The sequence below is a fragment of the Lytechinus pictus genome, chromosome 11, assembly GCF_037042905.1.
Source record: "Lytechinus pictus isolate F3 Inbred chromosome 11, Lp3.0, whole genome shotgun sequence".
In the NCBI taxonomy this organism is placed as follows: Eukaryota; Metazoa; Echinodermata; class Echinoidea; order Temnopleuroida; family Toxopneustidae; genus Lytechinus; species Lytechinus pictus.
This window is the reverse complement of record NC_087255.1, coordinates 16,178,368-16,195,164: the sequence shown is the minus strand read 5'-3', so window position 1 is coordinate 16,195,164 and position 16,797 is coordinate 16,178,368. Positions and strand designations below refer to the sequence as shown.

Genomic DNA, 16,797 nt, shown 5'->3' with positions numbered 1-16,797 from the left:
TTTACTAATATATAGATGGAAATATCCCATTAGAGAGGAAAGTATCCCTATATATATTTAGACTATTTTGTTATTAAGGCCAAACTGTTAAAACTCCTGATTTTAGAAAACATGTATGCCTAGGACCTAGGTCTAATTTAGACCCTAAGACTAGAGTTAATATTAAGACTGAAGGCAGCACTGCATGCAGTGCAGTTGAGTTGTTACATTAAAATTTTTAATCTAACAAAGGAACTGCAGTGCTCGAGTAAATTTACTCTGGACTAGGGTCTAGTGAAGATCTATAGTAGATGTAGACCTAGTCTAGTCCTAGTAGATAACAAAATCCAAGTCCAAGACCAGAGCTTACCTATCAAGACAGCCAGTGATTCAATTAAGATTACTTTATTAATGTAAACTGAAGAAATAATGATTCAAAGTGCTTTGACCTGTGTCCTCACAGGCAATAATGGATCTACATCTACATGTACAAATAACAGATTTGCTGCATGCATGGACCTAGTAGGTCCATGCTGCATGTAACCCATCTGTGTTTGGTGTGTGGTGATTGTCATGAGTTCATCTAGCTATTACTATGATAGTACAAGTTCAGGGCCTATACTGACAGTACTCACTACCGTACCTTTATTCACTCATAGAGTATGTTAGCTTTGTGTGATTAATTCAATATGTGTTAACGTACGTATATGCTTTGACCTTATAACTGTGACAACAACACTTGCTTGGACTGATGAGGAAAATGGCACAGGTCTAATAGTCACATTATGGATTATCTGCTGGTTATTGTACTTGCTCACTAATTTTGTTATCATAATGGCATGTGCTTTCAAAGGTCATGCAATTAAGGTAATGACTTCAGTGACTACAAGTTTTAAGCATCAACTTTGGAAACAACTAGCTGAACAGAGTCCCGGGAACAGAGTTTATTCATTTAAAGGTGGTTTCTGATAAGTCATAGACTGTAATCAATAATTATCATTGTTTTCTGGGGTTGCCACGCAGTCAAGCTTAGCTTAAAGTGGCAACCCCTGCAACCTTCTAAAAATCATATTTGGTTTATTTGAAGATTTATGTCATTTGTATTTTCTGATATGTTTTATTTATTGTAATTATTGTATTATAATTTTTTTTGGAAAAATGAATAAATAAATAAATGAAATGAAAAATATCAATATGTATTAATATAAAATGCAATTTGTTCAATGTTTTGCTTGTCAGTTATTCGTATATTATTATTGTATTTTCTTTGTTAATGTGTTTATGAAAAAGTGTTGCTGAAACCAATAAATGAAATGAAATGAAATATCTTAGCTGATAATGTTTTAAAACAATTTATCAAGGAATGAATGTTAACACAATCAGAACCTAATGCAATATCGAACTTAAGTAAAATATATGTTCATTCCCCTTTGTAATAATTGTGCAATTTTGATAGAAATTTTTGATAGAAACAACTTTATATTGATATCAATTTTATGTATAATTGTTTTTTTTTCATAAATTTGTCGTTATGGTATTTTCCTTTTTTCCACAAATGCATCATGTCATTCGGACTACTGTATTACATTTTCAATAAAATTTCCTTGTCATCACCTTATGTTGCAGGATGTACATTTTTATTTCCATATACCCATCTTTTTTAGGTTATATCAAAATGCATTTCCATATAGTGTATGTTATTCAAATTTTAAATTCATTAATAAAAAATTATTTAAAATCGATTCAACAGCCTGAATGTCTAATTCACTGCATGTGATAATGTAAATGGGAAAATTGAAAAAATAAATTGTTCACCCTTATTCTTTTCACCAAGATGTATTTTTCCTATTGAAATTTATTTTCATTTTTATTGGCATTCTAAATAGGTTATAGGCTTATATATAGGATGTGCACGCGCATATCAAAGTTATTTATGATTATAGTCAGTTGACCTTTAGTGGATGTGAAGGAGGGAGTGGCATAACACAATATTACAAACAAAGTATTGTTTGGATCCACCTTCTTGTGCATAGAGAAATGTATTTCTTAAATGGAAATCACTTATGATATCTTATTGTTTTCTCTTTCAGATAAATCCTATCAGGTTATGCAGTCTAGTTATTTTGTCTCTCATTTTCAATATTCGTCCTTGATCCTGTTAAAGCTATAAGCTTTCCATTTTAAATATGCATTACAAGCGTTTAATTAGTTGAGACTATGTTTTTCTTTTTTTTTTCTTTTTTTCATTACACAGTGTTACACCACACCATAAAAAGGAAGAGGGCAATCGGAGAACAGAAGAGAGAGAAAGAGAGAGACCCAGAGATGAGAGGGGCAAAGAGAGTGGTATATTCACAACTAAAAGATTATTGACAGTTTCCACCATTTGCCAGAATTGTCAGATTAAATCAATCAGAGGAAATGGAAAGAACATTTTTGTCATGTGACAACTATTGCCAATCAGCAAATTCATAATCAAGTGAAATCACGATTACTATAGGAAAATAAAGAAGTGCCGAAAATACACTGTAAAAAATAATGAGTAAAATTTACCACCATGATGGTAATTATGTGTCCAACCTATTTTGGAAAGTATTTTACCATGTTTACCCAATGCGGGAAGCATATTGTCCAGTGAGGTTAAAAAATAATCAGCAATTACTTTAGAATGGGCAAACAAATCATCACACTGGATAAATAAAAATGCCCCAAAGAAATGCCAGATGTTAGATGGACACATAATTACCCTCCCACATGGCTTACTTTTCACCAAATTTTTCTATAGAGTGTTAGAGTGTAAGAGTTTATTATATAGATAATCATTTCAGAATGAGCCAAGATGATTTCACTTAGAATAAAAACATGGCAGCCGCTGATGAAAGTTAGGATATGAACATCTATAGATTACATTTCTTCAGATATTTACAAGATATTATGATGATGATAGGGCGCAACTGGTTGATCGCCCCTACTTTTTATTAAAATAGTTCAAACAAAGAAGAGAAATTAAGTAATTATACCCCTTATTTTTTGATTGATAAAAAGTTGACATAACGCTTGGGTCCTTTGTTCCCCTATTAAGAAGATAGTTTCAAGTTTCAAAATTTATTGATAAGAATCCACACATATTGGATCATTCTCAATATTACAAATAATACTTTTGATATTGATGATTGGGGGGGGGGCAACAACTGCCTCAAATTTTTTTAGTTAAAAAAGAAGAGAGAGAAAGAAAGCAGGATATTCGCCGCCCTGATAATGATGGTAATTATAACGATGACAATGATCATAACAAAAAATATTGATTTCAATGATAATAATTAATAGTGACAATATTGATCGTCATATTAATAGTAATAGTAATGAAAACAACAATAAAACAAACAAATAATTTACCATTAACATTCCCCTTTTCGTTATACAAAACATCAAGATAAATGGTTAATTTTAATGTGACATAAAGAAGGGTAAGGTTGGTTAAATTTTTGCATAAAAATATTCGGATTGTTGAAATTATTCGAGATCATGAAATTCGATCTGAGTACAATGTTCCTATTTCCATTATTGATTGACAGTCAGTGCAGTGAAAATAGTGTAAGCTAGGAGTTGTCACCTGGGCCCGTCCCCCTAAATCACCACAGATCAATAGCCCATTTTGTCAGGGGACTATATTAAATTATGTTCTAACTTTTAATAAAATATATCATTTGAAAAGTCAAAATATATGCTTTTCCTTTATATTTTGTGATCACTGTACTTATTTTTGCTCCTTAATTGTTTATTTTCCACGTACGATACCGCTGGTGTGATTACAAAATTTCAATGCAGTGATTCAGAAGAAGAAAACTGCCCCCAGGCCGGGTGACCAGACGTCCTGTATTTCCCGGGATGGTCCCATATTTTGCTCCTTTGTCCGGCCCACCCCTCCCGGGACGTCTATTTTTCCCGTATTTCAGTATATTGAACAAAATGTAGTTTATACATTTAAGTGACGAACGTTCATCAAATAACCAACAGATAATCGATTACTAAACTTTTGCAAGTTTTTTTTTATAGTTTTTAAAATTATATTAAAAACATACCATATATAATTATTATTTTTGTCAGATGGTTGTTTTTGTTTGCTGGAAGTTTGAATTTTTCCCCTTTTCTTTCTTTTATATCCTTCTTTCTTCATTTTACTCTATCCTTCGCGCTGCTGACACTTTTTTGTTCCATCTATCTTTATTCTTATCTTTCTTTCATGATCCTTTCTCTCGCTGTGTGTTCATTTTGCTTTCGTTTCGTTTTCTTTTTTGTTCCATCTATCTTTATTTCTTATCTTTCTTTCATGATCCTTTCTCTCGCTGTGTGTTCATTTTTCTTTCGTTCCTTCTTTCTCTTATTTTCATTCTTTATCAAATTTCCTTTTTATTATTTCCTTCTTTCTTTCTTTAAACTGTTCTTTGCTTCCTTCTCCATTTCTCTCCTTTTTTCTTTTCATTCTTTTTCTTCTTCCATTGTTTTCTCTTTTTTTATTCTTTCATCCCTTCATTCTTTCCTCCCTCTCTTTTATCCCTAATTCTTTCATTCTTTATTTTTTCCCTTCTAATTCCTTTCCCTTATTCTTTCTTTCCCTTCCATCCTTCTTCCCTAGCTTCCCGATCCCTTCCTGTTTTTCTTCTTTTATTGTTTCTTTCAAAGAATAAAGGAAACATTTATCTTTCCTTCATTCTTTCTTTCCGCTCCTTTTTCTTACTTTTTTTTTCTCTCCTTTATTTCGTCTTTCACACATTTGTTCATCTTCCCTCCCTTTCTTTTTCTTTCTTTCTATATTCATTTCAAAGAATGACGGAAACCCTTTTCTCTCTTTTATTCTTTTTTATCCTTTTATTCTAACATTTTTTATTTTTTCCTTCATTTTCCCCTTCATTTTTTTTCTTCTTTATTCTCAATTAATATCTTTTCCTTCTTTCGTATTTTCTTTCTCTCCTTCAATTCTTTCGTTCACCCTTCCTTCCCATTCTTTATATTTTTTCACAAGTGTATAACACTGTGTAGCCTTCTATGTTGATTTTTTTGTCGATTGTCCCGTATTTCATTTTGTGAAATCTGTTCACCCTGCTGCCCCCTTCCCCCGAGTTTTCCAGTCCATTATGTCTTCAGCATCACCTTGTTAATTTTTCGTGTTCCCATATCCATTATTTGCCTATTTTCCTCTTTATTTCAATTTTCCATTCATCGAGTAAATCAAGTCTCTATAATTCATCACATTAATTTTCAATAAAAAGTGGAATTCATCTTGAATAATATTAATGATAATGCCAGACAAACCGAAATGGGGGATCTATCATGAAGCTCTAAACCAAAGAGAAGAAATTACATTAGATTCATTATCATTTCTTCCGGACCTAGGCTAGTTTGTCGAAAATCAATTATGATAATAGCGATGATTGCCAAATCATTGCATGTGCGCGCAGAGGGAACTAATCAGCCCCCCATGGCTGACCTTTGACCGCGCGTATCCTGTTTTCAGTGCGCGTGTCGCCACTCTGTCTATTGATAACTCTGAGAGAAATCAAGGCCCTATATAAACAAGGTTGCGACAACAGGGGTCAAAGGTCAAATTTGAAGGATCTCGAATAGTTCCAATCGGGCCTTTTTGTCGACTGCTACCATTGGAAATGCGTGCAAAATTTTGAATCATTTTTTATAATTATATCGGAAATCGACGTTAGAAATTCATTTTTACACTGCACATCCATATCAATATATTAGCGACCACCTAAATTTATCAAATTTGTACAATCTTATAACAAAATCCGTGAAATATCGTTGATTTGAAAAATGGCAACCGAGTTCGTCGCAAGCCGCAAATGCTCACTGCTGCTGGTAGCGAGCGGGACGCTGCACTAATTTTCCCCGGAACTGTCGGGCTAGATGTAAGGTTCTGCTGGCCCCCCACGGGTCGTTTGGAGAGCGAGAGGTGAGTATGTACCGGAATGTCATGTGGTGCATAAATACTAGTTTCATGTCCTAAATTCTTATTGTAGATTTTGCGCCGTTGTAAATTTAGCTGAATTTTATTTTTTTTACCAGAGCACTCAAAAACATGAATGATTATTTTGAGCATATCTTTGACTGTGCTTGTCTTTAGTTTGAGTTTGACTGAGTGGGCCCTTATTCCTTAATTTATTTATTTTTTATTTTATTTCTGATATTTAACATGTTTAAATAGGCCACAGGGCGGCACATATCATCAACTTGGTGGTTTTCCATGTGGCCCTATTAACAAAAAGTAGGCCTACAGCAAAAAATGTTACTAGATCTATTGTTGTTGTTGTTGTTGTTGTTCGTTTTGGGCCTGTTTCACGCCCTAGTAGTCTCCTCGGTAGACACTTAGTGTTGAGAACTCAAAGGTAGAAAAACTGCTAGGTAATTGTTTTGTTGGCTAGTTTGGCTAGATGTTAGTGCTGGTGGATGAGACAAATGCTACCACCGATGCTCTAATAATAGATTGCATTTGCTTGGTCATTGCAGGGTTGAAGCCCAGGAGGGTGACCACCGAGATCTCTCTGAGATGGTATGGAGTGTTTGTTTAATCTATTAATCTATTAATCTATTAATAATACCAAATAGATCTAACGTTAGATCTAGATCTACATGCAGTGAGTTGAAATAAACATGACAAAATGTACAGGCAAAAAATGTATGCAAACATGTTATAAGAAAGATTATTGGTATCCTTAATTGGGAATTATGTTCATTTAATATTAAAATCAACTATGACAATTTGAATCAAGCTTGTGAATTTAGATTTTGAAGATGAAACATATATTGCCTATTAATTGATGGAAAGTGAGATAAGTGCTGTGCAGAATGCAGATATTCAATTCTACTAACCTTATTTTTAATAAGAACAAAATTAATTTCAAGAATTCAATTCATTTTGGGGGCTTGGGGCCAATGCATAAAATGAATTTACAACCAGGACTGTACCAAATAGTGAAGTGCTTTATCCAGTTTAGATCAAAAGAACATAAAAAAAGAAAGTAAATATTCAGGCCTGAAATATTTATTCATTTCAATCGCCACACAGCACAAGGTTTACAGGATAACGTTAGGTTACTTATATAAAATTTTACATTGGATAAGTGGTCTTGTCAGTTGTCACCAGAATAACTTCAATCAAGCCTGTAATCTTGCCACTTCGTCAGTCACCTACTATATTCTCACACATGTATACAATTTACTAATATTACCCTGATACTATCGACTGAAATGAAAGCATTGAATGAGCAATTGTCTATTTATAATGATGATTATGATAATAATGATGAATGATAATGATAATGATAATTAATAATAATAATAATAATAATAATAATAATAATAATAATAATAATTAATAATGATAGGAAAATTATATTAATGATAATAGTAATAATAATATTAATAATAATAATGAAAATGATAATAATGATATTGAAAATAAATAACAATAACAATAATTAAGAGCAAAGTTGTACCGATTTTGAGTGAAATTATTTTATATTATGTATTTTCCCCTTATTTGTATGACTGTATGTAGTTTGTTGTATTTCTTTGTATGTTTTTTTTTCTGTATATCCTGTAATAATGATAATGATAATAGTAATGATTGATTATTGATAATTGTAATAATAGAAACAATATTAATAATAATAATAATAGTAATAATAATAATAATAATAATAATAATAATAATAATAATAATGATAATAACAATGACAATAACAATAATAATAATAATACAATTAATAATAATAATCATAATGATAATAATAAGATTGATAATAATAATAATGATAATTATATTAATAATAACGATGATTAAGAGTAAAATGTTACCGATTTGATTGAAATTATTTTGTATTATGTATTTTTCTTCAAATATGTGTGATTGTATATATATTCTGTAGAATTTATCTTTACGCTTTGATTTTGTATATTTCTGTGTATATGTAAATGCCAACAAGAATATTTTCCTAAATGGACAGAATAAAATCAATTCTCAATTCTCAATTCTCAATAAGGCTAGTGTTAGTTTCCCCTTATATTCCTATCGCTACAGAATTTTTCATAGCGTTCTTAATATTTCTACCCTTTATGCCCTGTAAAAACATACCATGGTGTTCTTTGGATTTTATACCATTTCAATGCCTTACATACATGTACCTCGTTGCTGTCGAGATCAACATGCTTTATTTTATTTTCATATATGATACAGGCTAGGGTTATCCTTATAGTTGCCACCGTGATGTAAAACTATTCCGAAGGAAAGTGAAATACCCAAGTAGGCCTAGTACAGTACTAGACCAAAAGCTTTAGTATCTGTATCTGGTTGTTTTGCTGAACTGTGTTGGCTTCTCTCACTTAGTAAAATGTCAGAAATTGTTAAATAAATCCCTAGAAATGGTTATTCCTGTCTAGCCTAGTACCAATTTGGCTCTAAACTCTTTGTTGTGTACTGGGTGAGTTCAATTCTCACGAGGCATATTCGAACATCATTGACCACCAAGTCTATGATAACCCTAAATGCTTTCATGGTGTCAGTACATGGACAAATGAGTTTAGTAATCCAGTTGGTTTGCATGTAGCTTCCTTTTTTTTTTAAATATTACTTTCATTTCTGCACTGCCAATACTTTGCACATTTTCTAGACCAAAAATCTTCAATCTCTGTACCATCTCAGATGTTGTTCTGGAAGTTTCCATGGCAAAAAAGAATAGTGTAGCAAAAAACATCTGAGATAGTGTAGTAGGTTTCATGGTCATCATGTATCTTTCTTGGGCAAATGTTGGTCCTGAAAAGGACCACCCAATCTTGACGTTGCGACAAGTGTGTTCTTGTTGTCCTACTCATGCCTTGTGTACTGAAAGCCCTCTCGCTCAGACAGCAAGTATTGTATGTGCTAGTCCTTACGTGGAGCCACACTTAGAACAAGTTTCAATCGGTCTGTGCCTGCAGACTAAACTAATGTGGCCATGGCACCTCCTCACCCATCCAACGCCATATAAAGTTCATATTGGCATTAAAATGTATTTGCTTAATAAAACAACCTCTTTACAACTATCTAAATTAACGCATGATCCAACTATATTATCATTACATGTACACTAAATATGAAATAGAAGAAACAATAGGTAGAGAGTGAGAGATTGACCCTCATTTTATGCTGTTGCCACCAATGAAAGTTCTTAATTTAAATTTGGAACTTCATGAGAGTCGAACTCATCCAACATTGCACAAAATGCGGTCAGAAGACAGGCGGAATGATACATGATGAAAGATTTACAGGAGAACATTTCAAGGAAATAAGAAAGATTGACTGCACAATGTAGCCCTACATGTATGTAATATAATCACATCTTATTACAAACTGTACAATCATGATGAAAATCAAACAATCATACTTACACAGCTTACTGGCTTATCCAGTAGTTCCTCTCATCCAAAACAGATCAATCGGCAGCAATTACATGTAGGGCCTATTTTATTTTCCACAATCAAATTGAAAAAAAAATCTACATTTAGATCTAACTTAGATAAGTTTGGTGCATCAATGATTATCTTGTCAACTAAGCACGTATTATCATTGGCTTTTGTAATTACTTAGTTATCACACCATATATATCAACAGAGTAGAGGTCTACATGTGCATGTATGCTAAATTAGGCCTTTAAAGTTTCTTTGAAAAACTACAAAGAATTGATTTTAATTCTAAACCATTTCAAATTACTTGGCCTAGTCGAAGAAATTTTTGGTCTAGATACCCAACCTGTCCGGACATGCACCTAGTGGTATGATAGGGGCACTTGTCCAATACTACAAGGTTGTGATAACATCCATGTGGTCTTAAACCACTTTTAAAAAATGCAGTGCTAAGCTAACACCACTTTTATCACAAGGTTGTGATAACCTTGTCCACAGTTAGTAACCTGTGTGGTGAACAATTTTGACCATACAGTGAATTCATCATCATAAAAAAATGCCTTGGCACAAAACTAAATTGAATTATTGAAATTTATAAATTTTTTTCTAATTAAAAAGAGATTAAAAAGAGAGTCTGTGGAGATGAAGATCTGCATCAGTCACAGAGGGCCTCACAAAAATATGCTCAAAATTAAAAGTTTTTGAGCGCTCTTGTGAATAAAAAAAAAGATTTCTAAGTCTAGAATGAAAACAAATAACTGAATGGATCTGTCTTTTTGAGTGTGCATTGTACATGAATGTTGCATATACTCAAGACAGAAAGAGTGGTTGGAGAGTGCAAGAGGATGGGGTGCTTCCACTCTTCCCGCAATTCGAGAAATTTTTACTTTTTCCAGGAAAGGTTCCAGAAATGAAAAAAATTCCAGGAAATTCAGGGAAATCCAAAAATTACAAGGGGGGCCCCTTGAGAAGCAAAAGTGTGCCCTCCCCCCTTTGAACGTGAAGTCCCTTTTATTTTTGCACGTCAATTTTTTCCTCAGGAAAATGTGCCTCCCCTTTTGGAAAATCCTGGATCCGCCCATGATTACAATTAAATGGCAATTCACTGCAGCAACTTTAAAATATTCATGTAATATTTTACAAAGATTTAGATCTAACATTAGATCTTCCTCCGGATCCAGACATAGGCTCCGTCGTCGGAGCTCAAAATTTTCTGCGCTCGTCATTTCGTAATTTTGTTCCTATTTTTCAAGAGGACATGATGAACAAAAATGTTTTATTTCTTGATTTTGGTCACTTCTTGGACCAAATTTATTTAGGCTCACTGTATTATTATTGCCAGATTTTCATTAAAAATCAAAATGGAAAATTCCAGGAATTGTCTATGAATTTCAGAAAATTTGGGATTCATTTTCAGGAAATTTGTTTTGGATCTGTGGAACATCGATGAGGGGTTTGGTGTCTGGACACTGAAAAATGAAGCCTTGTATTTGTAGAAGTTTAGGCTTGCTGTTGACTGTTGTTTATCTCACTGTCCCACTGACTTGTTTTTTTTATATTTTATCTCACTTCTCAGCAAAATAAAGCAAAAAATATAGCTTGAATAATGCTTATCACCATCATCATTTGTTCTTTATAATATTTTCTTACATTCTGAGCTAAAAAAAATCAAAGACATTGCTTGTATTTTTTGTAAACTTTTCAAAATTAAAGGAGATGTCGTGAGTCCGGACACCCAAACCGTCAGGAAACACAACCACAGCGTATATCGGGCTACTGAGCCAGCCGCACTGCCGGCTACAGTTGCCAGTCCCATACCGTATCTTTACTGTCATGTTTACGCCTAGGAACTATTAAAAATTAGTAAAAAAGCATGTTAAAATTCAAAATTATTGCAAACCAATCATATCAAAATGAAGCACATAAAATTCTCTTTAAAAACTATCATTTTGTTTTTATTAATAACAATTTCAATTACCTGAAATTTGCTGTCGAAAAATCTCCCCCATTGACTTTGTACACAAACTTCGGTGAGTTTGGAACTATTCAAAAGCTCCATGAGCAAATGACGGCTACTTCCGGTGTCGCAACCTTGTTTATATAGGGCCTTGAGAGAAATGAAAGAGCGCCATCTGTAGTTCCAGAAAGAAAACAATAAAGATGGTGACTTCCATGGCTGTCATCAGGCAATTCTTGCCACGGACTTTTGAGAGACTAACAGTGTTACCTGCACTGGGAATTAAACATGGAGAGAGCAATGTACTCAGGAAGATGTGTGGCGTTACAAAGCTTCCTTTTCGACAATATTCTGATAAGGTTCTAGAAGGAATGGGCGAGTTTGTGGAAGAGGAAGAGCAGCTGGATATGGATCTCCTCGATCAGCCAGCGGTTCGAACGCGCCCCAGAGATCGCCCGTGGGAGAAGACGAGGCATTGGCATGCGAAGCAGTTTGCAAGAATGGGCAAGGCTTCTGGTGTTGATCCCGCAATTATGTGGCCTACAAAATCAGAACTTAGTAAACTTATTGAAGAGGAGAAAGAATATTTTCCAAGTCTTCAGGAAATGCAAACAGAACTTGCAGCTGAGAAACAAGCAGCAGATTTGGAAAGACTCAAAAGGTAGACTCCAGACCCAGTCATTTCTTCACAGACATTGACATGCATGTCACATGATCATGATGATTGGAGCAAATGCACAATCGCATCCAGTCCAAAATAATCATATCAGTCAGAATTGGGCAAGTCCACCCCAACCTTCAAGGGGTAGATCTCTAAATCAGAGTTTCATCAATCATATTTTGGCAATTTAATCATAAAAAAATTGATGTGAATAATAATAGATCAAACAAACCAAAAGCAAAATGCTGAAAAAATCATCTAACTTAGGCTCGGGGGATAGGAAAGTTATATACTTATTTTCACAAAACAATAAACATAGTGATATGCAAGTAAGAGTCAAATTTGAAATATAGATCTATCTTGTCCTATAATAAATGTATGAACTTTACAGTATTTAATTTTTTGCTGATTTAATTAAACCAAGGAAACTCCTTAAAGGATGACAATTTAATGTCACATTTATATTGCAAGTTCATTGCAAAACCACATTTTTAACATTGAAATGAGGATTAAAATGTATTTCATATGCAAATGACACAAGAGTGGGTGATGTCATCTCTTCATTCATTTGCATACTCACATACTGTAGATCTTATCAGTATAAGTAGACAAGTCAATAGGCCAACTTTTCTCTTTGATAGTGAAATTTTATATTGTCATAACTTTTTATTTTACATCGGATTTAATTGCAATAAAGTGATAATCAAATGGGAGTAGTATAATTGAAATAAGATCATCATGGAGAAGGCTTGCAGGACTTCAATTTTCTTGCTTGAATTTATTGTTTTGTACATGTATAGTTCTTTGCCCCCCAAAATGATAGGCCAGCACTGGTAAAAAAAAATGTTATGATTCGGGTCTAGGCTCCATCATGTCCAGTGGTAGAGGAGCATGATAATGAAATCATGTCCAGGACCCAGATGATGCTCTTCCAAAAAAATGTAACCAAACCATATTGGTGAAATTTGTTTTGCAATGTTCAGGCATTGCTTATTTTCTTTTGATCCAGTAGACTTATCCTCTTTTTTTTCAGCCAGTTCCTATTACATTTATTCATCATATTCCTTAGACTAAAAATTGATTTCCTTCACTTAGTTTTGTTGTTGGTTTTTTTTTTTTATAGAAAACAAGTTTGTGTGTTTGATTTCTAAGTTTTCACCAAAAGAGGTCATCACAAGGAAATGCTCAAAATTCCAGATTTTGAGCACTCCAGTGAATAAAGAAAAGTTAGATAAAAAGACTTGGGTTTATTGTGGCATACATGTACATGACCATGTACATGTAAACATGCATGGACTTCACAGAGAAGGGTAGTTGCAGACTGAAAATTGAATTGAAAACTTTCTTTACAAGGCAATATTTTAGACGCTAATACTTTTCTTCATGTTTATTTTTCAGGGAGAAGCTTATTGCTGCCAATATGGCCAAGATGCCAAAGATGATAGAGGATTACTGGAAACAAGTGGAAGAGGAAAGAGCCAAGAGAAGAGAACAGAAAGAAAAGAGAAATCGGCTTCTTGCCCTCGCGAAGGAGAAGCTTGGCTATGCCGTCGATCCTCGCAGTCCTCGCTTTAAACAGATGGTAGAAGAGATGGAAGCAGAGGAGAAAAAGAGAAGGAAAGAACTCAAGAAGAAAGGAATCAAATTATGATCGAAAGAAGGTCTGCAATAATGATGGTATCATTACTCAGGCAAAGACTATTTTAGTTTTGGCTCTTTCTCTTCAGAAGAACATGTATTTCAAGGAAATTAGATATTCTTGATGTGTTTGGATGGGTCCAATTATTTGAAGAATGTCAATAATAATATCTATTGAAATGTATGGTGTGTACAAAGCTACTAGTACACGGTGCATATAGTGCTCAACATCAGTGGTATTTCATGCTGCACATTACTAATATAGATGTTGATGAGCTATTCTCATTCTCACCCAGCCTTAAAACAATAAATTTAGAAAAATCAAGGAAAAAAAAAAGAAAATGCATAAGGCAAATGAACTTAGTGCATTTACAAAATACAATGTGAGGCGGAAGGAACTGAAGAAAATGTTAAAAGAATATTGATAAAATCGTTTAAAGAATTGAAGAATAACATGTAAGAAATTATTTTCTTTGATCACAATTATGGTACATGTAACTTAGTATTTGGTTGAGTGATTAGCTGCTGAGCCATTACCAACAGTCATTTTCATATCTTTCAATAAAAAGTGCCCTAAATCCTTTTCAAAATGCAATGTCACTTTTCTACCAGTTCTTTTGAGATAGAATGGTACCTTGTGAATAAATCAATAAACAGTGTAATTCTGAACTCCAGATGCAAACTAGTTCTACTACCAATCCAACAAACCATTTCATATCAGTTTATATTTTTTTGTTTTCCTAATAACTGAAAGAAATTCCCTGTACAAGTAGTTGCATGAATGTAATCAGTTAGGGATTTGTTTTCTGTTACATTGGTAATAACTAGTTCCCAGTACTAATTTTCAGATACTGATGTTAGGTTAAAAAATACACTTGTGTCCAATAGCACCTTACTCTCCTGTATCAGCCGCACAGAAACGTCAGCACCAACAGTGCGGTATATGCCTTGTATTAAAAACAAGGCTGTTACAACTGATAATGTCGCAGCGTCGCCTGGTGTCACAACGCATGGTTACATCTTGGATCAACGATTGGCCTCACAATAAAAAAGAAGTGACTGGGCCTACTCTTAGTGCTTTGTTAATGCTACGTTTCTGTGCAGCTGGTACAGGTCTCTCACCATTTTTGCCACAAACATGCACTGTAAAGCAAGTTATGCATTTCAAGGTGTATGCATTGAAATAATGTCCTATAGAGTCATGAAGTATATGATGTATGTAAATGACTTGTGTCAATCCAGGTCTTGATTATTAGCTGGAGAAATGTAGTCTGTATTTTGAATAAATTTTGTCAAAACGTATTCACTTCTTCTAACCCAACATATTTATAAGGGCCCAAATATTTTGACTTGGGCAATATTACCTGTATGTATTATTGGAAGCAGAGACGGAGAAAGGTAGGGATAAAGAGAGGATTGAGAGAGAAAATGGAGGGAGAGAGGGTTGGAGAGAGAAAAGCAGGAAAAAGAGAGGGGAGGGTGGATGTTGATTGAGTTGAGTGCAAGTCAAAGAGGGAGTAAATATATAATAAAGTATAAATGGTATACATTGTACCGCACACATTTAAAGAATGATAATTCACAATTTTGTTTCTTAATTCTTACGCTACAAAGTCAAAGTTTTTATTTATTCCAAGTAAATAGATAAGCAATCCATTGATTATTGTCAAACTCTGGATAGAGAGCTAATAAGAAGGAACAGATCATAATTTTACTGTATAAACCCATTTACATAAATACATTAAGACATACACTAGCCTTAACCACATCAAAACATAATCATACTCAATATTTCTTATTAAATACAGTTGCATTCCTCTTCTCTTTCATTTTAAACATCCCCACTGCTCAAACACTATAATTTGCCAAAGGTATAAATGCATTAAATATTCATTATATGTGTAATTTTGCACATTTAAAAAATACTGCCAAATATTCCAATAATTTTTTAGCACAGGCAGATATACATGATCTTGCAGCTATTTAGTTTTTATGACTTTTGAAAGCAAAGATTCTTTATTTTGCCATATGTTGTGAGAAAGAAAGGAAGCAGAATGTGAAAAAGTTCATTGCCCCCCTCCCCATTGTCTTATAGTTCATTAACTTTACAGCCATTTGAAATTTAAAATATCAAATTAATTTCTAGTATAGATCCATTTTACTTTCATTCTGCATCCATTTATTGTCATTTACTGTAGAATAGATGAAGAAAATATGACCAAAATAACAAAAAATTACTTTTAAAAATACATGTAACTACAGGTTAACCCCCAAATCCAGATCAAACTTTCCATTATACAGTCAGTCCGCAAGCCCTGAAAAAGTAGCTTCTTTTATCCAAGTGATATTCATGACAAGAGGGTTTTTGCATAGTTAATGAGATTGGTGCGAACCAAAACACCTCTTTTTATTCGGCCATTGCTGCTCTAAATATTGACCAAATTTCATGTTTTTGGTATCTTTGTAAAGAAGAAGAATCATTCTTTTAGGTCATGTGTTTGGATTTTTAAAAGAATGTTGTAATATAGGAAAAACTTTTGATCTAAAACATGAAACAAAATATTTTTTTTAATCGAACAAAAGTTGTTGTTTTCACACTTAATTTCTGTTTGGGCACAAATGATTTTTAAATCATGATAAAGCTGAAGATCTAAGCTTTAATATGATATAATTTTTATAAGAAGATGTATTTTAGATGGGTCAGCAGCCAGCTTTTCATAGGCCAAGTACATTTTGCAGCTCAAAAACAAGAATACTGCGCTCTGATTGGTTATAGACTCCATACACCCACGCAAATTCCAATGTTCCCCACACTGGGCCTCTGCAAGGTCACACTCACCATGTGGTAATCTCTTCAAATTACCCGCGCCTGTTTGTTTTGAAAACAGTATTCAGCCAATCAGAACTCTGGATTTTATGTTACTCAGAAATTTCAGAAATCTCGTCTTGCATCTTGATGGAAATAACTGGCTGCTGACCCATCTAAAAGATGCCACATATCAAGAGTGACATTGTAAGAAAGTATAGAGTTTGAGCTTTCTGATGATATAAATAATGTTGGTGCCTAAAACACAAAATGTTGCACAATTTGCAAGTGAAAACAGAGGAA

At 33.5% G+C, this 16,797-nt stretch overlaps 1 protein-coding gene across 1 annotated transcript; it reads left to right on the top strand.

Annotated features, from left to right (window-relative positions):
• Positions 1–11,574: 11,574 nt before the first annotated feature.
• Positions 11,575–14,990, top strand: LOC129271516 (large ribosomal subunit protein mL64-like). Its single transcript, XM_064106866.1, has 2 exons — positions 11,575–12,050; positions 13,449–14,990. The coding sequence occupies exons 1-2, from the start codon at positions 11,593–11,595 to the stop codon at positions 13,699–13,701; spliced, it is 711 nt and encodes a 236-aa protein (XP_063962936.1). The 5' UTR covers positions 11,575–11,592; the 3' UTR covers positions 13,702–14,990.
• The last annotated feature ends 1,807 nt before the right edge of the window (positions 14,991–16,797 follow it).